At 42.4% G+C, this 24,991-nt stretch overlaps 3 protein-coding genes across 3 annotated transcripts; 1 reads left to right on the top strand and 2 right to left on the bottom strand.

Annotated features, from left to right (window-relative positions):
- Nucleotides 1–695: 695 nt before the first annotated feature.
- ankrd28a (ankyrin repeat domain 28a) lies at nt 696–14,333 on the top strand. Its single transcript, XM_085263515.1, has 29 exons — nt 696–1,509; nt 3,202–3,285; nt 3,994–4,072; nt 5,460–5,530; nt 6,025–6,225; nt 6,308–6,395; nt 6,504–6,646; nt 6,755–6,862; nt 6,945–7,049; nt 7,544–7,622; nt 7,794–7,908; nt 8,088–8,170; nt 8,252–8,315; nt 8,514–8,582; nt 8,739–8,879; nt 9,009–9,120; nt 9,220–9,246; nt 9,663–9,737; nt 10,029–10,230; nt 10,315–10,402; nt 10,534–10,651; nt 10,764–10,983; nt 11,093–11,180; nt 11,268–11,351; nt 11,463–11,611; nt 11,714–11,796; nt 12,266–12,348; nt 12,441–12,532; nt 12,621–14,333. Exons 1-29 carry the CDS (start codon nt 1,354–1,356, stop codon nt 12,917–12,919), a joined length of 3,306 nt encoding a protein of 1,101 aa, XP_085119641.1. The 5' UTR covers nt 696–1,353; the 3' UTR covers nt 12,920–14,333.
- LOC146549457 (biotinidase-like) lies at nt 13,969–17,323 on the bottom strand. The gene is made up of 6 exons (XM_085263516.1): nt 16,929–17,323; nt 16,350–16,499; nt 15,436–15,587; nt 14,974–15,151; nt 14,329–14,877; nt 13,969–14,241 (listed from the first exon to the last, which is right to left on the bottom strand). Exons 1-6 carry the CDS (start codon nt 17,142–17,144, stop codon nt 13,969–13,971), a joined length of 1,518 nt encoding a protein of 505 aa, XP_085119642.1. The 5' UTR covers nt 17,145–17,323.
- A 2,756-nt stretch (nt 17,324–20,079) lies between these two features.
- Nucleotides 20,080–24,552, bottom strand: LOC146549456 (biotinidase-like). The gene is made up of 6 exons (XM_085262928.1): nt 24,231–24,552; nt 23,367–23,516; nt 23,109–23,260; nt 21,413–21,590; nt 20,733–21,317; nt 20,080–20,640 (listed from the first exon to the last, which is right to left on the bottom strand). The coding sequence occupies exons 1-6, from the start codon at nt 24,474–24,476 to the stop codon at nt 20,368–20,370; spliced, it is 1,584 nt and encodes a 527-aa protein (XP_085119054.1). The 5' UTR covers nt 24,477–24,552; the 3' UTR covers nt 20,080–20,367.
- Nucleotides 24,553–24,991: the final 439 nt, after the last annotated feature.

Here is a 24,991-nt window from a genome sequence, read left to right as displayed (position 1 = left end):
ACAAAATGAAAGGGGACTTCTATTGTAGCACCAGCTTTATAAAATGCAGATAATTTACACCCCATTTAGCTAAAAACAGCACTACATTTAAGTGTGTATGTGTATTTGTTGTTGTTGTTGTTGCTTTTAACAATCTATGTTGAATATAGCTTTTAAGATGCCTGAAGATGCCTGGCCAGTTAACAAAATATGAGCAGCCTTTGACATTATTACTTTAATGTGCAATAACAGACACAGGAGTTTTATTACATCGGTACTTAATGATAAGGCAAAGGGTAGACTGAGTCAGGTAGAGTTGTAAACAAGCAGGGATCTGGACCGAGCTCAAACGTCCAACAAACAGCATGGTTTCTGTTCCTTGAGAGGGAAGCTTTTACTCTAAAAGCATTATTAGACTTTCGCTTTTGTTCTTACAGTTAAAACAGTGGAAGTATTGTCATACTCGTTAGCTGGACAGTCAGGATAAGCCCTGACCAGGAAGTGACCTGGTTACAGTGACGCATCAAATAGCTGTCCTTTGTCCCAGTAAATCTTACTTCTCTCGTCACTCTTTTTATAACTTGATTCTCTTTTATCTGCTCTTCTTTTTTTCCACTGTCAACTTACACAGCTGTTCTGTAGTGCTCCAGGTACCTGCCTACAATCATCCCCTCCCATTCCCACTCCTTTTCTTTTTATTTCTCTCTGTCTCTCACCCCTTTTATCTCTACTCCCCTTTCCCTCCCTTCTCTTTCTCTTCCCTGGCTCTCTTTTTCTCTCTCCTCTCCCCTCCCCCTCCTTTCCCTCTCCTATCCCTCTCTTCTTTTGAAAGAGCTGGCTTCAGCAGTCTGCCTGAAATGAGCGATGCATACCCACACATACATTAGGTGCTGCTGCCCCCTCCCACGTTTATGCTAATCTGTGTGTGTGCGCACGCGTGTGTGTTTGCATCAGTTGCGTATGTGCTCCTGGCTGCAGCACAGCAGCGAGGATATGTAGCTTCCTGTGCGCAGCTCATTCTGCCGCATGCCTCTTACTGCCACCATTACGCAAAGGAATTCCCTGCCGTCTCCGCTACTGCCGCTCACAGAGTGTGAGTGTGGAGACGAGAGAGGAGGAGGATAAAAAGACATGCCGCAAAGCAACACTGACAGATAGAGGACAGAGCCGGATTTCAGAGTGGTTTTTTTTCTGCGAAGATGTGCAGCGCTTGTTTACGAGGAAAACACTATGTGTGCGGGATTTACTGCTGACCTTTGTGCCGCTGAATTGTGCACATATGTGAGAAGGAACACTCTGTATTCATGTGCGTGAGTGACAGAGCGTGTGTGTGAGTGAGTGAGTGATTGTGTGGCGTGTGAATGTTTGTTCCCGATGCGGTCTGAGCGGGCTAGCCGTGTGTGTATTGTGGTACTGGAGGAGGTAGAGGAGGATGAGTCCTGCTCTTCATCCCCACCTCCACGGCCCAAATCATCCCCAGACCGCAGATCCCATCATGCCTCTCGAAAGGTAGTCGCTGAGGATGACAAGGTGAGATGGGACTGTTTGCTGAATCTCTAAATTGCTGGTTTTAATGAGGGTACCATCTACAGTTTTGTGTGTAAATGACAGCATTAACTAGGATTTAAGGTAGACCACTGCACTTTTTAGTTCTGGTCTGATGTTTATACCTGTACTGTTTCATGTGCCATTCTATAAAAATACAGTGCACTTTCAGCACATGGTTTGTGCCACTAAATATAGCGCTAGTATTGTCCTGCCACATGAGAACTGCTCTGGTTTGTATAGATTAAAAGCAAGCCCTGGTCTTTGTAGTCTCCGCTGTTGGCTGTATAAAGGGCAAGCTTTCTGCTGGAACATGCTAATAAGTCTTTTCAACTTATGATGACTGCTCTTTGAAGCATGCACTGAAGAGGGTGAAGCCAAAGAAGATGTGCCGGCTGTGATGACAGGGTTTATGCATGGGGACCTCCTTCAGTCACTTACATTAGCTTAGTGGTCATCATTGTAATAGGCAAGAGATGGATGCCGGCATGCTAGACAGCCCTACTTATTTTTAGTTTGGAGGTAATGAGAGCAGGTTGGGGAAAACAGAAGAAGGCTGAAGTGTTTGTTGTAGTGCTTATTAACACTAGATCGTACTAAGTATAGACTGAACAGCAGTGTTTGACCATGACGAGCCACTCTAGCAAAAAAGGTTTGTCAGTAAGAGACATGGAGCCTCAGTAGACATACTTGATAGGTTGCAAAAGAGCGAACGGCAGCATTTGAAGATTAGAGCCTCGCCAAAATCAGCACCATCATATTAGCGTTAGGCACTTTCACTACTGTTGCAGCAAATGAAAAACACTTTTTTATTTATAGGTTTTGAAAGAAGGAAGCTGCAATTAGAGAACAGTAGCATTAATTTAAAATTTCTACATTGCTCAAATCTTGGTAACAAAGATGAGGCTCACTAGGGGAGTCTTTAAGGCGATTTATTATAATACCAAATGTCTGCTGTGCTGCATGAGTTTTGTTATTTTTCTCTATCAAACACAGAAACAGTTAAATCTCAGAGATGACAAATTACCCTTTTATTATGAATTCATCACTTCTGAAAGCCGAAAGCAGTTTTAAAATAAAGGCTGATGCAAGGAAAAGGAGGATGCTGTTTTTGTCTTAATCTTACTTTTATCATGACTGCAGGGCATCGCTGGCTACAAATCCTGCTCAGTATGCTGTCAACCTCATGGCAGCTGTTTACATTTATGACCGTGAGCATAGATTAAACGGAGGCTAAAGATAAACCATGTGCCTGTCATTCATTCACAGTTTCTTTCTTGAGGAGGACCTTGTATAACTTGTTTAAATTTAGGAAATGTACTCAAAATTCTTCTTTATTCATAAATGTATTTTATTCATTTTTATTTTATTCTATATTTACATTTTATTTACTTTCTGTTGCAGCACAACGTGGCAAGAATGCTCAGGATTAACCCAGATTTGAACAGTTTTGTGCCAAAACAGCCACTCATAAACAAATAGGTGATATACAGCCATATGTGACCTATGGCTCTGTCCCAGCCTGGGATTATACTCTGTGTGTGTGCAAGACTCTTCCGTCTGAAACACTCATAACTCTCTCTGATAACACACTTGTCAGCATAGAAAATTACTGCCTTTCCAATAGTGCTATACGCTGGCATTTCTCATCATTCTTTCTTTTTTTAATCTCTATAGCCATCTCTGTTGAGAGCCATCTTCAATGTGGACCCAGATGAAGTTCGCGCCCTCATATTCAAGAAAGAGGATGTCAACATTCAGGTAAATCACACACTTTTGTTGCTTCAGGTCGTTTAGTTTTAGAATAATTTACACAAACACATTAGCATTGCCTTTCACTGCCACAGGGCACATAAACAACAGCGAGGGGAGCAGCAGGCAGCCGGCAGCCCACAGCTGATCTGGGTTTATCGATTGGCTGGCAGAGTGCTTTTTTGGCAGCTTTCTGTATTCTGCATCCTATGTAGCTGCCAGCCAGACAGGACATATGAACTGTTTGTAACACTCTAACCTTTCAGATGAGAAAGGACACGACCTTCACTGGCTCTCTCCTTTTTCCCCAATTTCATTCAGTCTGTGTCCCAGTCTTCCTGAGCGTGTTTTTCCAGTGTGATTTCTGTGGTTCTATAATGGTGGGGTCATAACACCAGCTCTCCCTGGAGCCAGCTACACTAGCCCAGGCCTATTCCAGTCACATGAGATTTGTTTATAGCCCCACCTCACTGATTGGTCTCAGTTGTACTGAAAGGGCGAGATGTGTGTTGAAGTGATGAAGTGAAGTGAAGAATAAAAGGGAAACGATGATAGATATTTTTACTGAATGGCACTTCCTGTGGTCTGCAACACTGTAAGGTCTATTGATTCTGTTCTGGCATGCAGCAAATGATGTCACAGCTCAGGATGTGTGTCCTGAACGAGAAGTGAAACCTATTTTTTACTGATTGTTTTTGTTTCGTAACGTCCTCCCAGGACAACGAGAAGCGGACCCCGCTGCATGCTGCAGCTTACCTGGGAGATGCTGAGATCATTGAACTTCTCATCCTCTCAGGTAAACATTACACCCCAGCTGACCTGTTAAGCTAATCATCCATCCATTCGCTTATCCTTTTCAGGGTCGCGGGGGGCGCTGGAGCCTATCCCAGCTGTCATAGGGCGAGAGGCGGGGTACACCCTGGACAGGTCGCCAGTCTGTCGCAGGGCCAACACACAGGGACAGACAACCATTCGCACTCACATTCACACCAATTAACCTATCCCCAGAAGCTGCATGTCTTTGGGCGGTGAGAGGAAGCCGGAGTACCCGGAGGGAACCCACACAAACACGGGGAGAACATGCAAACTCCACACAGAAAGACCGGCCTGATGGTGGAATTGAACTCAGGACCTTCTTGCTGTGCGGCAACAGTGCTAACCACCGTGCCACCGTTAAGCCAATCATTTGATTTCATTTCTACCTAATTATGGACCTCTAGTTATAATGCCTGGGTGGATGGAGAAATACAGTTATGTCTGTATCCTCATTACCTCTTCTGTATGTTTATATCCCTTCACTCAAACTGTAGTATTTTTTAGGCACGAGTCTTAAAAGCGTTATTTACATCATGCTGATTGCTCGGTAAGATACTCAAAGCAATACTGAATAATTAGCTGTTCTCTCCTTATTAAAATGTGCAATTTGTAAGAGCCTCGTGGGAGTGTCCTCCCAAGAGGGACGCTTTTCTTTCCAAGCTTCTTAGACTATGATGACCTGGATGACTGAGAACCTTCACAGACAACTTTTTTTTTTGTATTTCATTAATGCCATGTTACTCTTTTCCCCCCTGTAGTTCCCTACTTCCATACAGCTCAGTGCATTTTAAACTGGAATAAAAGCCTGACTGTTTGTCATCTCTTTTATCATAACATGCAGTTTCTCAGTAATTTCCATGCTGTGCTCACTGCTCAGTTACCGTCTCATGGTGACTAGTGACCGCTCTTGTGATCTGTCAACAATCTGATACGAGTGTTTTTTTGGCTTCATTTTCTGTGAAGTAAGCTGAGCACATCAGTGGGAGGAGCTTACACTTAAACGCCTGAGTGTAAGCATACGTGTAACACGAGTGAGTAGGGTGCTGTAGTGCGCGAATAAATGTGAGACTGTGTGTGCATTCAGTGTTTCTCAATGAAGAGCAAGTAACAGGTGCAGCTGCAGGGCTATTTTAACACACGGGTCGTGCCAAAAGGGGATCATGGGCATTTTATATCTTCCAGCCACTGTTGGCTCATCCTCCTTCTCATAAAATCCTTTTTTATTTATTTTTTTTACAAGATATTTTTTAAGATATTTAGCTCTTCCCCTCCTTTTTGTACATTCTGCGATTCTGCGTATGGCACTATGTGACTGCTCTGACATCTCCTTTTTCTTACCCTGTCTCACTCTCTTCTTCTCACTCAAGGAGCCCGAGTTAATGCCAAAGATAACAAGTGGTTAACTCCTCTTCACCGAGCTGTGGCTTCTTGTAGTGAGGTAACACATTACACAAACACACATGCAAATGTGACCTCTGGGGAATCCGCTACAACTTTGACCCTGTCACAAGTAATGGTAAACAAATCCTTTTTTAAGGGAGATTTCGCAAACACTTTCTGCTTAGAATATCTTTTAGCTGCTTTACTGACAAGGTTTCGAGAAAGGTCTGTCGTGATAAAGTTAAGAGAATCTTTCCCAGAATCTGGCCTTAAAGGGGCAAATGGAAATAACCCCTGTGTTATGGCTTTGTGTTTGATAAACGTCAAAATGTCTGCCTATTCTTCTTAGTCCTGGGCGACATGCCCAAACTAACATAGTCCCTTGTGTAGTTTCTACTTTCCAGCATTTTGATTTCAGGATGAAAGCCCTCTATGAATAGAATATGAACTTTCTAAACACCCACACAGCCACCTGTAAACCTTGGTGCTTACATTCTTAGAGCACTGAGACTGTTTTCCAGTAGACCTTATGTTTGCTCACTCTTTATTCAGGATGCTGTGGCAGTGTTACTAAAGCACAGTGCGGATGTGAATGCTCGTGACAAGAACTGGCAGACGCCGCTCCATGTAGCAGCTAGCAATAAGGCGGTACGCTGTGCTGAGGCTTTGGTCCCGTTGCTAAGCAATGTCAACGTATCTGATCGGGCGGGACGCACTGCCCTGCACCACGCTGCCTTCAGTGGACATGTAGAGGTCAGTCTTTCTTCACTCCCACACACACAGATACAGAGGTGACTACACATCAGCTCCTTGTCAATCTGATTCTGTGTGTCAGATGGTGAAGTTGCTGCTGTCAAGAGGAGCCAACATTAATGCGTTTGATAAGAAGGACAGGAGAGCCATCCACTGGGCAGCCTACATGGGTAAGAGTGTTCATAGTGGTCATAGTGTTGATGTGAATGGGAGATGCTGGCATGTAGTTCTTGACAGAAGTGAATTTGACTCATCTCCTTCTCACTTCTCTGTATTAGGTCACCTGGAGGTAGTGAAGTTCTTGGTTGCCAGTGGAGCTGAGGTGGACTGTAAGGACAAGAAGGCTTATACCCCACTGCATGCAGCTGCCTCCAGTGGCATGAGCAGCACAGTGCACTACCTGCTGAGCCTCGGGGTTAACGTCAGTACAGACATACTGACAGTGTCCTTAAAATGCCGTCTGTGTCACCAAAATTTCTTACTGTAGTTAGCAATGGTTAAATTGAAAATGTTGTTCCTCTGTGCATAGGTAAATGAGGCTAATGCCTATGGCAACACACCACTCCATTTGGCTTGTTACAATGGACAGGATGTGGTTGTCGGTGAGCTGATCAAGGCAGGAGCCAGTGTTAACCAGGTGTGTGCGCATCACTCTCTGCCACGTTGCATGTGCATAGTAATTGTGTGTTTAATCCTGTTACTTGGTCCCCTGGCTTCAGGTGAACGAGAGGGGCTTCTCTGCCCTCCACTTTGCTTCCTCCTCACGCCAGGGGGCGCTGTGCCAGGAGCTGCTGTTGGCCCATGGGGCTCACATCAACTTGCAGGTAATGTTAACATGCAGTTAAAAAAGCTGAAACTAGAAATTCATCCAAGGGAGAGTATTTGCTTTCCAAAGAAGGAAGTATGTGCATAATGCTCCTATGTCTATGTATTAAAAAAGGATAAATTTTATCTTGTATGTCCTCAGTGTTTACTAGTATGCATCCTGCTCAGAATTTAGTTGAAAGCTAGAGGGACTGTGTTTTTAGCACTTTGGTAGCAGTGATGGAAACTGATATTGGGTCCCTACAGCAACAAGGTGCAAGGCCATATGGATGATGGAGGGGGAGGGAGACTCCCTAAGGCAGCAAGCTGCTCAAGCATTTTGTGTGTGTGGGTGGTCCACAGTGGCGTCTGTGATAGCTTCTGTTCATTTTATCTTTCTAACACTTCTGAGTTAGACTCATAGTTGAATAGCTGATGTTTTAATGATTTCATATTTGTAATATGTACATTTTGCAATAATAAATGTCTCTTTCTCTGCCTTCTCTCTCTTCAGAGTAAAGATGGGAAGACTCCCCTGCACATGGCAGCTACACATGGAAGGTTCTCCTGCTCTCAGGCTCTTATTCAAAATGGTGAGAGCCCTCGCCCAGTGCCGTCTGTCTCATGCATGGATTCAAATTAGTTTGGATCTCAGAGTGTGCTGTATGCCGCATATGTTGCACAATATGCTCTTTTTTTTTTCTTGAGATTGCTCCGGCTTTTTTAATGGAAAATATAATTCTATCTGATTTATGTGGGTGTAGGAGCTGAAATTGATTGTGAGGACAAGAGCAGAAACACTGCCCTTCACATTTCTGCCCGCTATGGCCACGAGCTAATTATTACAGCGCTCATCAAACACGGAGCCAACACAGCCAAGTTAGTAACAACTGACATTCACCATCTGTCTGTCTTCTTGCTTCATGTTATCTGTGCAGTAGTGTTAAAGGATCAAATGCAAGTGAGCAGCTCTAAGCCTGGAAACGGTTAAGTCAGGATAAATAAAATCTTTTTTTTCTGTCATAAAAATGCTTGCATGCAATGGCTTGTCTTTTAAGGAGAGGCATTCACGGGATGTTCCCCCTACACCTGGCAGCTCTCAGCGGCTTCTCAGATTGCTGCAGGAAGCTGCTGTCCTCAGGTACATTAATGCTGACACCATTCAGGCCTGTGGAATCACCCAGTTGACATCCAAATTAATGCAGCTTGCATATTTGTGCAGGGTTTGTCATAGACACTCCCGACGACTTTGGAAGGACCTGTCTACATGCTGCTGCAGCTGGAGGGTGATTGTTTTTGCTTACTGCTTCAGTATTATTAGTTTACTTATTCTCCTGTCATTGTACTCTTTCTTTCTCTTTTCAACAATCTGATACACGTTTTGGTTGAACTGAAAGTTTGTGTATGTACTTTGTAAATGTCATGCAGTTGACTGTTGTACCAGTGAGTGGTACATTAACACAGCTGTCCCCCTCTCCACACAGGAACCTGGAGTGTCTGAACCTGCTGTTAAACATCGGAGCAGACTTTAACAGGAAAGACAACTTTGGCAGGTAAGATAAAATGTGAAAATTGGATTAAGAGTACAGTGCTGGTGTCACAAAGGTGGATGCTAGAAATGGAGTAAAATAAGAGATGGAGACAATGGTAAAGTTTTGACCACATTAAATCTGCGAATAGTGGCTAACTTAATTTATTGATCTTCACAGAGCTCCGCTACACTATGCATCAGCCAACTGTAACTACCAGTGTGTGTTTGCCTTGGTGGGCTCTGGGGCAAGCATCAATGAGCTGGACAAGAGAGGCTGTAGCCCCTTGCACTACGCTGCTGCTGCTGATATTGATGGGAAGTAAGTTCTGCTCTGTGTTCAAAGTGTAAATATTATGTTTCAGAGAATCCCTAATGCCAAGTTTAAAGTGTTTCTTTAAAAGAGATAAAAGAAACACTTTAAACTTACCCTGTCTATTGTCTTTCCCAGATGTGTGGAATACCTTCTGAGGAATGACGCAGATCCAGGTGTGAGAGACAAACAGGGTTATAGTGCTGTGCACTATGCCTCGGCCTACGGACGCACACTCTGCCTGGAGCTGGTGTGTACAGCTGCTGCACTGAATGGGGAAAAATTGGCCATAAAGGCTGATAAATCTGTTTTCTGACACTATATCAAAAAGTCTCTTTGTTTGTTTTAGATGGCAACTGAGACGCCCCTTGATGTGGTAAGAGGAATTTCAGTCTCTCACTGTAGCACCATTGAGCTTTGCGAGGAGCTCCTCTGCGAGGAGCTCCCTCTGTTGTAGTGTAGTGGCTACGACAACTGCTAAACAGATAAAGCTGTGAACCCTCCTCTGGCTTATTATGGCATCAAATTAAAATACTATATATATATATATATATATATATATATATATATATATATATTGATGTACTTTTTGAAATCATGACACATTTCTATGTAAATAAAGCCCTTTTTTCTCATGTTATGTTGTTTTACCTTTTACCTTACCTAATCTTATGCCCTCCTACCTTTTATAGTCTTTCAGTTTTCAACCAATTTTCATCCATCAGTATATGTATTGCACATACTGGCATTTGTGCAAACCTGGATCTGAAATGAGTAATATTGCTGTTTCAGCTAATGGAGACATCAGGAACAGACATGCTGAGTGATTCAGAGAGCCACGCTCCCATTAGTCCACTCCATCTGGCAGTGAGTTTTAAGATTTTTTTCTTTAAAGCATGTTTTCTTTTCTATCTATCTTTGACTCTGCATTCATTAAAGAAGGATTAGTACTTATTTAGGGCTTTTCTATTCTATCTGAACACTCACCCACTCATACAAGCACTTTCTCCTATGCTCAAGCAGTTTTAATGTCACACACTCATCCTTTTGACAGTTAGATAGAGGAGCTGGGTATTGAACCACCAACCTTCAGATTAGTAAGCCACAGCCACCCCATTTAACATAATGTGTGTGTGTGTGCTTTTTCACTTTGTCCAGGCTTATCATGGACACTGTGGAGCCTTAGAGGTGCTCTTGTCATCCCTGCTTGATGTGGATGTTCGGAGCCCAGAGGGATGCACCCCCCTCATTCTGGCCTGCTCAAGAGGTCATCAGGAGTGTGTGTCTCTGCTGCTGCACCACGGCGCGTCACCCATGACTCGGGATTACATTCACAAACAGACAGCCATACATACTGCAGGTATATAAGCAGGCAGTCGCCTTCCCATCGCGTGAAAAGGGTGAATTTTCTGGCTTTTAAAGTTAAAATTTCATTTTGCTGTAGCTATGAATGGCCACCCAGAGTGCCTGCGCCTGCTGTTGAACAACAATGACCAACACATTGATGTGGATGCACAAGACAGCAACGGACAGTGAGTGTGTGCATGTGTGTTTAAATACATAAATAAAAAAATATATAAATCTTAGGCTACTGTTTTGTGCGATTCAACTGATCACTTAAATATTCTTACTGAGTTGTGCCTGATCTCCACACTGTGTTCAGGACTCCTCTGATGTTGGCAGTGCTGAGCGGACATACAGACTGTGTGTACTCTCTGCTCAGTCAAGGAGCCAGTGTGGAGAATCAGGACCGCTGGGGCAGGACAGCACTACACCGAGGGGTGAGATAGGCACACGTGTCTACTGAGATCGCATATTAAATTTTAATATATGCTTTTTAAAAATTTCTTTTGGTATTTATACTCTCTAGTGTTTTCTGTATGTTTCACATAGGCTGTGACAGGCCAGGAGGAATGTGTAGAGGCCCTTCTCCAGCGGGGAGCCAGCGTGAGTGTAAAGGACATCCGGGGCCGCTCCCCCCTGCACCTGGCATCTGCTTCTGGCCGTGTGGGTGCCCTGGGTGCCCTGCTGCAGGCCACCAACACTTCACACAGTCACACAAACCTCACTGACAGCAAGGGCTACACACCACTGCACTGGGCCTGCTATAACGGTATTGGGACACAACGTGAAATGTTTGAGAACCATGTCAATCTGGGTTTTTTTAAGACACAGCACTGTACTTTCTTCTGTTTTTACATCTGTCTTTCTCTGTTTTCCAGGGTATGACGCATGTGTGGAGGTGTTGTTAGATCAGGAGGTGTTCAGGAAGATTACAGGGAACTCATTCAGCCCACTGCACTGTGCTGTGTAAGGCTCTGTCTGTTTATATCCACGAATGTTTATGAGGATCGATTTGCTCTGAGGGTGTGTGACAGGCTGCGTTGTGTGTTTTAGGATAAACGATAATGAGGGAGTGGCAGAGATGTTAATTGACTCCCTGGGTGCAAATATTGTGAATGCAACTGACTCCAAGGGCAGGTGAGAGATGCAGACTTAAAATCATGCGTGGAGGGATTTTTTTGTTGTTGTTTTTTTGTATTCTTAGTGAGCAGGAACGTATTTACAATAACTGTATTGATGTTGATGCAGGACTCCTCTTCATGCTGCAGCTTTTTCTGACCATGTGGAGTGCGTTTCCCTTCTTCTGAGCCATGGAGCTCAGGCAAATGTTGTTGACACCCACATGCACAGAACACCACTGATGATGGCAGCTCTAAATGGACAGACCAATGCTGTGGGTCAGTACACTAACTGATACAGGGATAAACTTGTGGAAATAATGGTCCCTGATTTGTTAACCTTTCACTTGTATTAATCTCCACTGTTGTGTTGTGTTACAGAGGTGATGGCGAGCGTTGCTAAGGCAGACTTGGCACTGCAAGATGCAGACAGGAACACAGCATTGCATTTGGCTTGCAGCAAGGTAAAGGCATTTCAGAGACAGGAAATGTTATTTAGTCATTCAGTATTAAAAATGTTGCGATTTTCTTGTGGTCTCAGTGTCTCAGATTTTAAGTTGAAAGTAGTTACCATTCAGATTTTATATTTTTGCAATGTGTGGGACGTGTATGTTTTGGCCCTGGCTCTTGGAACATTTATGTATCACTTTGGACACATCTGGCAGACACATTTAACCACATCATCACATGTTTCACTTGCATCACTAAAAGGCACAATTTGGAGAATGTCATATTATTGTGAACAATAATATTTGCCACACACACGAGCACTGGTCTGTAACTGTCACACAAAGAGCTTTTTAAAGCTTTGCGCGAGATTAACATTTATGTGAAGCTCAGAACGTCATCTCTTTAACATATTGACAAAGGCAGGATTGTTGCACATCTCACGTGGTCACTGCAGATGACTTTGGTACTCTCTGCTCTTCTCAGGGTCACGAGACAAGTGCCTTGTTGATTCTGGAGAAAATCAGCGACAGGAATCTCATTAACTGCACCAACGCTGCTCTGCAGACGTATGTAGAACCTGAAGGTTGCACCTACTGTAAGCAGCAGGATAACCTCCAAAACCCAGTGTGAACTTACTGTAGCACTCTTCTACCTGCAGGCCCTTGCATGTAGCAGCCAGGAAGGGATTGACAGTGGTGGTCCAGGAGCTGCTGGTGAAAGGAGCCAGTGTGTTAGCTGTGGATGAGAATGGTCAGCTTTCATCTCACTGCACTCACACGTACTCTTCAGGTGTAATTCTAATGTGTACTATGAACCCCTTTTCTCCTTTTATTCCCAGGTTACACTCCAGCTTTGGCTTGTGCTCCCAATCGGGATGTAGCTGACTGCTTGGCCCTCATCCTTAACTCAATGATGCCCACCTCGCCCATGGTCACCATAGCAGCTTTGCCCACTCTCTCGCTTACTCAAACAGTCATCAACCACCACCCTATTTCAAACCACATTTCCAAAGGTGTGGCCTTTGATACTCCAGCCCCACTGAGGCCTGACCACGCCTCCTACTGCAGGCCAGAACGTCCGCTGTCCTCTGTTTCTGGAGATGATGAAATGAACGACTCAGATTCAGAAACGTACTGAGGACTAGTGGAACCTCAATACTGGCAGGTTAGCCAGCCACTCAGGAGCCTTAATAGATTACTGACAAAAGCTTGACAGGGCAGTAAATACAAGCAGAGTATTCTTAGGTAAGTCTCTTCAAATCTAAAAATAATCCTCGTCTGAACCACATGCTTGCTTCCTTCAGGTGCATACACAGTGGAAAAGATGCACTAATGTAATAATTTGGTAAAATAAAGAATTTGCCACTTTTTTTTCTCCACGGCATCACTGTACGACCAGTAACATGCCCAGCGTCCTTTTCAATTTAAAGCAGTGTTTTTATTTTTATGTTGAACTCTTTCTGTTTGAGGATACTTTCTGGAGTGGTTTTAAAGATTTTTCATTCACATTTACTAATGGAGCATCTGGTGAAGAAAAGCTCAGAGGACTGCTTTTTTTTTCTTTGTTAAGACAGAAACTGAGGGACAATCTTATGGGACCAGCTGAAGAAGCGTTTTCCCTACTGTACTTGAGATTTTATTCAGAGTTCTTTGAGCTTTCACAGCAGCCACTGACTGTCACTCTGGGACACTTATAATGCTGCATTCAAGATTAGGATCGACTTCTTGATTCCTAGGAGAGAAAGTCAATATTGAAACCTACGTATTTATTCCAGGTGGAGATTGAATCGTTGAGAGCGGATTGTGACAGCAGGTGGATGTAAGACCAATGTACTGTACAACTGATGAACTGAATGAGCAGCCCAAGGAATGGATAACTTGCAATGCTGTACTTTCTTAATGTTTGTGTTGTGTACAAGAGACAAGAGAAGGTGGCTGTCACTGTGTGTGTGTGAGTGTGTGTGAGAGAGAAACTATCAAATATTGCCTTTTGAGGAATATGCAACATTCAAACAGAGGATGAATGCTACATGGTGAAATGTTTGTATTGTAAAGATTAAGTAACAGATGATTAAAGACATTTGTTTTGGTTTATTTTATAAGACATAAAACAAATGTGTAACAGCTGAAGTTTGGAGCAGTTCTTAACCATAACACTGAACTTTATTTTCCTGATCCCTCCAAATTTCATTCATTATCCAGGTGGTACATTCGTCCATACAGGCAGGCAGTGACCAGGCCACCCTTCGTGTTTGAATGTTTTATGGTCACTCTCATGTCTGCAGCTTTCTCCAGACTCTCGGGCTGCTCCAGGACCAGTCGGCTTGTCAGAATAGATGGGTACACGTATTTGGTGTCAAAGTTCCCCTCCAACAGGAAGTCCATTTTAGACTCTGCTTCTTCCACTTCCTGTCCACAAGAGCTCTGATCCAACCCTCCACAACGGACTACTGCACAAACCTGTAGATATTTAACATGTGGCAAATAAAAATAGTGAGTTGTCAGTTTTAACCTTTTTAGAAATATTAAAATTCATGTGATTCTTGCCTGCAGTGCGTAACGTCCGTTGACTGTGTGTATTCCTGCAAATGCGCCGAGAGCATAGAGCTCTTTATGGTCTTGCAGTAACCACCTGTACTGCAGGCGGCAGCAGAAAGTGCCGTTGCACACTTTAACGTCACCTTGTGTCTCATTTAAGAGGACAAATGTAAATGTGTCATACATCATAGAGGAGATGAAGGTGGGGTAGGAGGGAGGAGGAGGGTCATCACAGTTGTCTTGGTAGCAGTATCCAGAGTCTGTAGCCACTGATATTGTTGACTCACCACCACCAGCCTCAACCTCAGGTGGCTCCAAAACTGGCACTCTGGCCACCAGCAGCCTGCCCTCCTCTGGGTCTCCTTTCCTGGCGTGGTGGTAGGTGGCAGAAAAAGGGGTGTAGATGCCACTTCCTGTCATGATGAGCCTGTCATTACGAATGTTGACAGCTAGTAGGGTGACATTGGCACCCAGGCTGAATGCCTGCTGAAACTGGATTGAATCCAGCAGGGGGAGCTGGTTCATCCAGGCTGTTGGAAAGATCAACTGACGCACACCCTAAAAAAAAGGCATAAACAAGAAGTGTTGAATTTCAGAGAAGATTTTAAAATGTTACATATATACTCTGAGTGCATATGTGGTTATATTTTATACCCTCTGCACTAGGAGCACTGTAGGATCGTGAAAGAGGATGTCGAAGCAGATGAAGAGGCCAAACTTCCCAGCAAAAGGAGTGTCAAATGTTATGATTTCAGGTTCTGGAGGTGTGTCACAGGAGGCCTCAAAGTATAGGTTGTGTTTGTGGTAGCGTGCCACCAGAAGACCATCTGACCTGTATGAAAGAAGACATATTTGATTCAGAGTTGTAATAATTACTATACTTGGTAGTTCTTGTAGTAGTTTCTGTTATAGCTATTGAAACAAGAAGTGTTAACTTTGACTCCAGGAAATGTTTGGTGTTTTTGGCACTAGGGTCAATCATTTTTGTGGGAATTGTGGAGAACTGGTCTTTATTTAGGCACAAACACATGCACTCCATCTGTGGAGAGGAGGCCATAGAAAAGAAGTGTTTATTTGTCCGCTCCCTTCATTTTCATTTTAAGAGTTAACATGTACCTGAAAGCCACATTTGTGTTGAACTGCCAGCGCCCATCAGGAGGACAGGTGGAGGAGGGGCTGGTCTTCAGGGGACAGGGTTGCAGGTCGGGCATGTTGGCCACCAGGTAGAGGTTGTTACGACGAGCCATACAGCTCAATCTCTGGAGAACCTTTGAGTCACAAACATAATCAAATATGATGAGATTCAGACACAGTGAGATGTTACATCCAACAGAGTAGATGGGTCAGCTCCCCTGGGGCCCTGAAGATAAGAGTGCCCAGTCAAAGACTATCAAAAGTGCTCTTCCTGTACTTTAAACTGGATTCTCATATTCAGAGTATTACAGTAAAGTGGACAAATTATTAGTTCCACTATATGTTTAAGTCAGCACTCTATCTTGTGAACGTAAGTCTAACTTTATTTATCCTGTATACGTTTTCTTTAGGGCAGCACGGTGGCATGGTGGTTAGCACTGTTGCCTCAAAAAAAAAAAAAAATCCTGAGTTCCACCATCAGTCTTTCTATGTGGAGTTTGCATTTTCTCCCCGTGTTTGCGTGGCTTTTCTCTGGGTACACCGGTTTCCTCGCACAGTCCAACGACATGCAGTTAGTGGGGTTGGGTTAATTGGAAACCCAAAATTGCCTATAGGTGTGAGTGCGAATGGCTGTCTGTGTCTATGTGTTAGCCCGGTGACAGACTGGCGACCTGTGCCTGCCTCTTGCCCTAAGACAGCTGGGATAGGCTCCAGCCCCCCTGTGACCCTGAAAAGGATAAGTGGAAAAGAATGGATCGATGGATGTTTTCTTTAGCTTTTACCACTACAAACATTGGCTCAGTAGTCCATGGTGCTGATCAAGAAAAAAAAACATCACAGCAGTGTTAAGCCTGTGGTGCTTGCCATCACCAAGATTGAAATATATGACTGTGAACCTCAGTGTTGTTGTGTCTTTCTGGCTCCATGCATGGATTCCAGCTCTCCTCCTGAGGGTCAGGAATGGTTTCCAGGTAGCTAGTGATGGATAATCGAGTGAAGTTAAATCCATGAATACCATCTTCTGGAAACACCAGGATCTGGGCCCCCTGAGAGAGACGACAGTGAGAGAGAGGAAGATTCAGTAATCTGTTGCAGTGAAAGTAAACACCTTTATACAGGGGAAGAATCAGTGGTTGTTTACTTAGAAACATAATGCTGATACAATATAAAGAATTTCTTGTTTTAAGTAGTACTAAAGGGTGGACAGCTTTTATACCTATTCTGAAGCAGCAATGACTGCTTCAGTAAAAAGTCTGTTAAAAATTGACTATGACAGATCACAGTTTGACAGTTTTCATAAAAAACAGAAAAATGTGACAAGGTTAAAAGAGGTTGGTCCTGTAAGGCTTCTGAACACTGTTCGTCTTCACTTTCTTCTGCAGTCGACTTAATTTAATTCATTCGTTAATTTGAAGGACATGCCAACAGAATTCTGTAAAGGTCAATGAGTAATACTGTTTTAAATATGTGCATACCTGCTGGGCTGCCCGGGCTGCCTGCTCCTCGTAGATATCCAGGTTTTTCTGCATGTGCTGCAGGGCATCGTGGCGGGACACGGGCACGCGCGGATCTAGGTTCAGGATTACTTTGTGCTCGTACACAGCGGCAACATACCACGAGTCTGGAGTAGAGTCAGTTACACCGACAACAGACGCTAAATAAACATAGACAACAGCTATAACGAACAACATCGTTTCTCCACCGTCAGGCACGACACCTATGTGCTAACACAGACCATAAATAAGCGGTCAGAAGTCTTCCACGAGGCATGATGACTCAGACGATAATTTTCTAGTTAAAAAGTGATAAGAAGCTCCTCGTGCCAAACAGTGTTATATCCCCACAAATAGCCCCTGTTACGCTGCGGTTTATCTCGTGACCTCTTCCCCCCAATTTTTTTCCCAAATAACTTTATTGGCATGTAACCGGACAGAAAAACGTTAAAGAAATATTAAACATTTATGTAACATGTAACTTTAAGACTAAAGTGCAGTTAAAATCTCAATGATAATAAATAACAAAAATGTTAGTACCGAAAAAGAAAAGTTCATCTATGAAATATATAACTATAGTGGTTTAAATAACCAAGTAACCATCCAATAATACTAAATATTACATATATTTATCGTTTACTTTTAGAATATAGAAATGTTTGAAATGTATGCTTAGATGTTTGTTTATGTGTAAAAATTTTAACTTTCTTTTTCTTTTGCGGGGATGGGGTTCCTTTTATAAATTTAAAGTGTGGCTAAAATAATAATAATAAACATTTACATTTTAACTGAATTCGTTAGGACTGTTTTTTTTTTTTACTGAAACATGACTTCAGTGGAAAAAATACATAAACACCCAGCTTTTATTTTGAAAATATCCCATCGGAAACGTCTGCACATAACCGATAAATTCAGCCAGTGAAAGGAGGAGTTATGTTAAAGTTTAGACCAAGTTATGATAATTCAGCTAAACCCAGTTCTTAAATCAAAACATCTTATTACTCATTTTATTATCAGACTCATTTATTATCAGGTAATTTATTGTAGCACAATAATTACAGTTTGGTACGGAATGCTCTGCCAGCAGCCGTAAATCACTACAGAGGGTCGTGAAAGCAGCAGAGCACATAACTGGCATGAGGCTTCCTACCATTCAGGACATCTTCAACGGTGCCTCCGGAAAGCACACAGCATCATCAAGGACCACAGCCACCCAGCACGTCAGCTGTTCTCCTTGTTACCATCTGGCAGATGTTACAGGAGTCTGTATGCTCGGACTACAAGACTCAAAAACAGCTTTTACCATCCATCCGTTCGACACCTCAACTACAACACTGTAATTTGTAACTTCTTAAATGACTGGTTATATTAAAAAGGCCATTTCACAACAGCCATTTACTCTTATCCCAGAGGGGTAAGCACAGGTATAATGTACCAGTGACAAAATTACTATCCCGTTTTTAGAAGAAAAAAAACAACAACAAGCAAATAAATCACAGGGTAAAGTAATGTTTTCATTTTTAAATTAAGCTCCTTCTGTTTTGAGTATTTTTAGAGATTTTGATTAGCATTTACTAGAGATAATAATAATAATAATAATAATAATAATCTGGGATTTTTTAAAATAAATATGCCTAGACAGATGTGTTTAAATGTAAAATAAATTGACAACATCTATAAAAGAATTTCCTGTTGTAAATGTGTAGTGTGGCTATAATAATGAGACAGTTATGTAACTGTCAAAATACATGTAAATGTAGACAATAAGGGTTCATTTGGTCAACTAATTTGGTAAATAATCATTGTCTACACAAACAGGAACATTTAATAAAATGCACGGCTCTCATGATAATATATTTTTCTTTTAGCAAAAGGCATTTTAAACACAGGTACGATAAATTGTTGATAAGTGTATCGGACATACCAGTGAACCAGTTTATCTCAGTGGAGCAGAGCATTGATAAACGTTAATAATTGACTTTGTGTTTACACTGCAAGGACACATTCAAACAGCTGCTGTGACAAAGGCCAATCAGCAGCTATAAAACAAGACTAGGGTCCAGTCTCAGTGTCCACACTAAAAAACATCACCTCTTTGTGTAGCAAGATCGCTTGAGTGTGAGGGATCGTGGTAACAGAATGGTCCCATGACAGAATTTCATGATATATTATGTGACATTAATTTAAAAAAAGCTTCATTATATTTCTTACTGTTGTGTTATGAGACTATTTATTTGCCATGTTTACATCTGAGCCATGGAGTTTCAGGGACTGACTGTCTGATTTGGAAGTTTTTTGCATTTGCTTGATGGTGCTAACGAGAGAACTATTCCTGAAAGAAATGACAAGAAAACTTGTACAAGAATATCAGGCGCATTGAAGAATAAAGGTGGTCATGCTAATTAGTGGCTTTCAAACCCTGCAGAATTGCTTTATATACTGTATTTCAAACTGCAGAGAAGGACCACATTAGTAATACTTGGCATGAACAGTGGTAACTGGAATGGGCTGGCTCTTAGTACATCACTCACCACCATATCTCCAACAAGCACAAAGCTTCATGATACTTTGCCCCTCCGAGGGCCTGACCACACCTCCTACAGCAAGCAAGAGCACCTGCTGTCTCTGCAGACAGTGAAGTGAATGAGTTAGTTTCAGACCAGGGGCAGTTTTAACACTTTTAACATTTTCCTTCATAACTCACAGGTCCATGGAAATACACAAGTCATCTTTTGACTAAAAACTACACAAATATGTGCAGGACTACTAATATGTTTCCACTAATAAGGACAAAACAACAAAATCTATTTTAATGCACGGAATCAAATAGTATCCATAAAACCAATTCTATTAACCATCTGTCTCTTAACACGAAGCAGTCTTCTTTGTGACCACATTACTGTAGTTGCGTCTAATAATGTAACTTTAAAAGATGTTCAGCCTATAAATTTTAGATGTCGGGTATTGTAAGGTGTGGGTCTCATTTACTAAATGGAGTGTAATAGAGAGTGAGAGCAATCCTGAAATGGTGCTCATAGGTATGGTTAGTTTTATGGGTAATTCATATATAGGCTTTTGTTATTAACACAGGTCATTTTAAAATAAAGTGCAAAAAAAAAAAGATTTTGGGGGGGAAATTAAATAAAAATGCACAATTAGCATTAAGTTGCATGAGACAAACATTGTTTAATCAATTTGAATGATTCATTTGAATATTCTCTTCCTTATAATTTGTGCCTTGAGAAAGGAACACCCAGAAAAGATCAAGTAACAGATGACTAAAGACATTTGTTTTCCTTTAGCTGGGACAGACTCCAGCCTACCCTGATAAGCATAAGTAGAAGGGAATGGATACAGATGGAGAACACAGAACAGCTCTTATCCATAACACTGAACTTTATTTTCCTGATCCCTCCAAACTTTATTCATTGTCCAGGTGGTACATTCGTCCATACAGGCAGGTGGTGACCAGGCCACCCTTCATGTTTGAATGTTTCATGGTCACTTTCCCGTCTGGAGCTTTCTGCAGACTCTCGGGCTGCTCCAGGAACATTCGGCTTGTCAGAATAGATGGGTACACGTATTTGGTGTCAAAGTTCCCCGCCAACAGGAAGTCCATTTTTGACTCTGCTTCTTCTACTACTTGTCCACAGGAGTTCTGATCCAACCCTGCACAACGGACTACTGCACAAACCTGTAGATATTTGACATGTAACAAATAAAAGTCAGCAGGGTCCTGGTCAGTTTCTAAAAGTTTATAAATATTAAAAATTCTTTCATTCCTACCTGCAGTGCATAACGTCCATCAACGGTGTGCAGTCCTGCAAATGCACCGAGAGCATAGAGCTCTTTATGGTCTTGCAGTAACCACCTGTACTGCAGGCGGCAGCAGAAAGTGCCGTTGCACACTTTAACGTCACCTTGTGTCTCGTTTAAGAGGACAAACGTAAACGGGTCGTGGAACATGAATGAGATGAAGGTGGAGTGAGAGGGATGGACCGAATCAGGAGAGTGATCATCACAGCTGTCTTGATGACAGCGTCCAGAGTCTGTAGCCACTGATGATGCAGACTCAACACCACCAGCCTCCACCTCTTTGGCTGCACTTTGTTTTACCTCCAGTGGCTCCAAAACTGGCACTCTGGCCACCAGCAGCCTGCCCTCCTCTGGGTCTCCCTTCCAGGCATGGTGGTAGGTGGCAGAAAAGGGGGTGTAGATACCGCTTCCTTTCATGATGCGTTGATCATTGCGAATGTTGGCAGATAGTAGAGTGACGTTGGCACCCAGACTGAATGCACTGTGAAACTGAACTGAATCCAGCAGGGGGAGCGCATTCATCCACGCTGTTGGAAAGATCAACTGACGCACACCCTTAAAAAGCCACAAAGAAGAAACGATGGATATCAAAGTCAATCCCAACAATGTTGGATATATATTCTGAGTGCGTATGTGATTATATTTTATACCATCTCCACCAGCACCACTGCAGGATCATGAAAGAGGATGTCAAAGCAGATGAAGAGGCCAAACTTCCCAGCAAAAGGTGTATCAAATGTTATGACTTCAACTTCTGGAGGTGTGTCAAAGGATTGCTCAAAGAAAAGGTTTTGCTTGTGGTAGCGTGCAATTAGAAGGCCGTCTGACCTGTATGAAAGAGGATATTTTACGCAGGTCACTAACAGCTCTTTTTCACTGATGCAGTCAGTTCAGGATATATTACTGAATTATATTTATGTCATAACAAAAGTGCGAGCAAAAACATAATCCGAGCAAATCATTTCGGGCACAATGAAATTCCTCGCGCGTAAATTCGACAACTGTGCGCGTGGAACTCTGCAGCTGCACACACAAAGAAGCCATCACACACACGAATGTCTGCTCTGCGTGCTCTGCTGCTGTTTCAATCTGTGGCAGGCAGCTCTCTGCGCTCGGAGAGAAATCCTGTTCGTGCGAATCAACTCACTTTTAACTTTGTTTGAAGGCGGAGCCCAAAGGAGGATGGGTTCCTAATGAGATTATTCAGTTTGATGGACACTTCAGGCTGCTGCGTTAAACTGAGTTACACTGTGGCAACGACAGAAATGTCGTTTTAAGCCATATTTGTTTACAATTTGAAAAGTAAAGTTTGCCAAATTAATTATCAGTCGTTATCGTTGCTGTGCAGCAGTGGAAATACTGACAACTGTCACTGGATTATGACTATGGTCATGTAAAACCAAAATCAACCCGCTTTGCTTGGAGAAAGAGAAATGTTAACTCTAAACCAAAGAACACAATCGCTACAGTCAAGCACAGAGGTGGAAACATCTTGCTTTGGGGCTGTTTGTCTGGGTACAGGACAACTTCACTGTACTGAGGGGGCAATGAACAGGGTCATGTACTGTAAAACCTTGGACGATAACCTCCTTCCTTCAGCTAGAACATTGAAGATGGGTCGTGGATGGGTCGTCCTGACATGACAATGACCCAAAACACACAACCAATGCAACAAAGGAGTGGCTGAAGAAGAAGCACATTAATGTCAGGGAGTGGCGTAGCCAGGCTCCAGACCTCAGTCTTATAGAAAATCTGAGGAGGGAGCTGAAACTGCAGATTGCCAAGCAGGAGCCAAGAAACCTAAAGGATTTCAAAGCTTTCTGTATAGAAGAGTGGGCCAAAGCCCCCGCCTGAAATCTGCAAACTTGGTAACCAACTACAACAAATGTTGTACCACTGCTTGCCAAAAAGGGTTTCTTTGCCAATCATAAAGTTTTGCTTGGGGATAAAATATTTATTTAACTTAATGCCATCAAAATCAATTTATTACTAAATATTTTTTCTGGATTTTTGGTTGATAGTTTGCCTCTTTCCATTCATTTGATTGGATGTGACCAAAATTACACATTCGGCAGGGGATCAAATAATTATTTCCACCACTGTAGTTGTTGTATTCAGTGTAGCTGGTATTTCTTACAGTAGCTTCTCCAGTAGCTACTGACAAGAGAAGTTTCAACTTTGACTCTGTGGTATTTTTGGCAGTCGTGCCAACATTTTTTGATGGAAATGTGGAGAACTGCTCTTTTATTTAGGCACAAGCACTGCATCTGTGGACAATAAGTCATAGAAAAATAAACCTTTTATTTGTCCGTTCTCTAGAAATCCATATTAAGAGTTAACATGTACCTGAAAGCCACATTTGTGTTGAACTGCCAGCGCCCATCAGGAGGACAGGTGGAGGAGGGGCTGGTCTTCAGGGGACAGGGTTGCAGGTCGGGCATGTTGGCCACCAGGTAGAGGTTGTTACGACGAGCCATACAGCTCAATCTCTGGAGAACCTTTGAGTCACAAACATAATCAAATATGATGAGATTCAGACACAGTGAGATGTTGTGAGAGTAGAGTTTTCTTGCCATCACAAAATCTAAATATATGATTGTGAACCTCAGTGTTGTTGTGTCTTTCCGGCTCTGTGCACGGATTCCAGCTCTCCTCCTGAGGGTTGGGAATGGTTTCCAGGTAGCCAATGATGGATGACCGAGTGAAGTTAAACCCATGAATACCATCTTCTGGAAACACCAGGATCTGGGCACCCTGAGAGTGAAACGAAGATGACAGAGAGATATGAGATCTGTTGCAGTAACTTTTGAGTTACTTATTTCTACTTGCTCAAATGTCACACTGAATTTAACAACATAAAGTGATCTGTGTGATGATGTTCATCAGCTCTCCTCTCTGGATGTCTTTTTAGTTGCCTGTCTCTCTCCACGTTTGATTCCATCGCTCTCACTCAGGTATTCTCTCGTGAACTTAAAGTTAAAGTCAGAGTTTTATAAACACATTTACATTCAAACATTTTACATGCATGTATGTACACACACACACACATATATATATAGTTGTGTGTATACAGACATATATACATATAGTTTACGATATAGTCTGCTCCTATGCGTTATGGCAGGACTACACCTCTGGTAGTGACAGTAAACTTCATACAGGGTGAAGCATTAATAACTGTCGACCAACAGCTATAAAGTGATACTAAAGGGTGGACAGTTGTCATATTAGAGCATATGAACATCAATTACCAGTTCAGTAAAAAGTCAGAGATAAAGGAAGCCTTACTGTAAGGCTTTGAATCATGTTTGTCTTGATTTTCTTCTGCAGTAGCCTTAACTATATTAATTCTTGTCCATTACAAGTTCATTCATTTGAAGAACATCTCAACAGAAGTTGCTACAATTCATTGAGTAATGCTATCATGTGACTAAAAACATGAAACACAACATTTAAATGTGTGCATACTTGCTGGGCTGCCCGGGCTGCCTGCTCCTCGTAGATATCCAGGTTTTTCTGCATGTGCTGCAGAGCTTCGTGGCGGGACACGGGTGTGCGGGGGCCTGGGTTCAGGATTACTTTGTGCTCGTACACAGCGGCAACATATGATGAGTCTGCAGTGGAGTCCGTTGGACTGATGACCAATGCCAAATAAACACTGACAACAGCTATGACGAACAACATATTTCTTCCAGTTTGCTTCACACGAGGCATGCCGGCTGTGCGCTAACACACACTATAAGAAGAGGGCAAAAGTCGTCCACGAGGCACGATGACTCAGCTCAATGACTCAGCTCAATTTTCTAGTTAAGATGTTATAAGAAACTCCTCGTGCCAAGCAGAGTGATTTTCCAAAAACAGACCCAAGGATTTGTTACATTAGCTGGAAAATTGAAAAAAAAAAAACAGAGCAAAACAACTTTATTTAGGACATTACCATACAACAGAAGATTATTTTGTACCATCAAGACTTTAAGTACATGCAAAAATAAATAACAGCACTCAAGGTCAGATGATTAGAAACTTTAGTAGGCCGGGCTCTGTACTGTGATTGACCATGAAACCTGACTGGAACTTTCTAAAAAGGTTTTGTTGTAAGTGAGGACAAAGTTAATGAAGAATGACTTTTTCCAAAACGTATGAAAGGAATTGAAGTTTAGAGATATGTTGATCATTTTTAGCAGAGGCTGAACAACCACCTGCCTGCTTGAAGACAGATGGCATAACAC

Source organism: Mchenga conophoros, linkage group LG22, assembly GCF_057382185.1.
Source record: "Mchenga conophoros isolate Kocher_MC1m ecotype Shallow Benthic linkage group LG22, M_conophoros_male_GT1.1, whole genome shotgun sequence".
In the NCBI taxonomy this organism is placed as follows: Eukaryota; Metazoa; Chordata; class Actinopteri; order Cichliformes; family Cichlidae; genus Mchenga; species Mchenga conophoros.
Note: the sequence above shows the minus strand (reverse complement) of the source record. Positions and strands in the feature narration are given on the sequence as shown.

Coding starts and splice junctions, on each gene's coding strand:
- LOC146549457 (XM_085263516.1), bottom strand. CDS start 17,144: ATGTTGTTCGTTATAGCTGTTGTCTATGTTTATTTAGCGTCTGTTGTC. Junction 15,588..16,349: donor AAAGACACAACAACACTGAG/GTTCACAGTCAT, acceptor TGTGACTCAAAG/GTTCTCCAGAGATTGAGCTG. Junction 14,242..14,328: donor ACGGACGTTACGCACTGCAG/GCAAGAATCACA, acceptor AAATATCTACAG/GTTTGTGCAGTAGTCCGTTG.
- LOC146549456 (XM_085262928.1), bottom strand. CDS start 24,476: ATGCCTCGTGTGAAGCAAACTGGAAGAAATATGTTGTTCGTCATAGCT. Junction 21,591..23,108: donor AACACAAATGTGGCTTTCAG/GTACATGTTAAC, acceptor TCTTTCATACAG/GTCAGACGGCCTTCTAATTG. Junction 21,318..21,412: donor CAGTGGTGCTGGTGGAGATG/GTATAAAATATA, acceptor TGGCTTTTTAAG/GGTGTGCGTCAGTTGATCTT.
- ankrd28a (XM_085263515.1), top strand. CDS start 1,354: ATGCGGTCTGAGCGGGCTAGCCGTGTGTGTATTGTGGTACTGGAGGAG. Junction 7,050..7,543: donor GGGCTCACATCAACTTGCAG/GTAATGTTAACA, acceptor CTCTCTCTTCAG/AGTAAAGATGGGAAGACTCC. Junction 9,738..10,028: donor TTAGTCCACTCCATCTGGCA/GTGAGTTTTAAG, acceptor CACTTTGTCCAG/GCTTATCATGGACACTGTGG.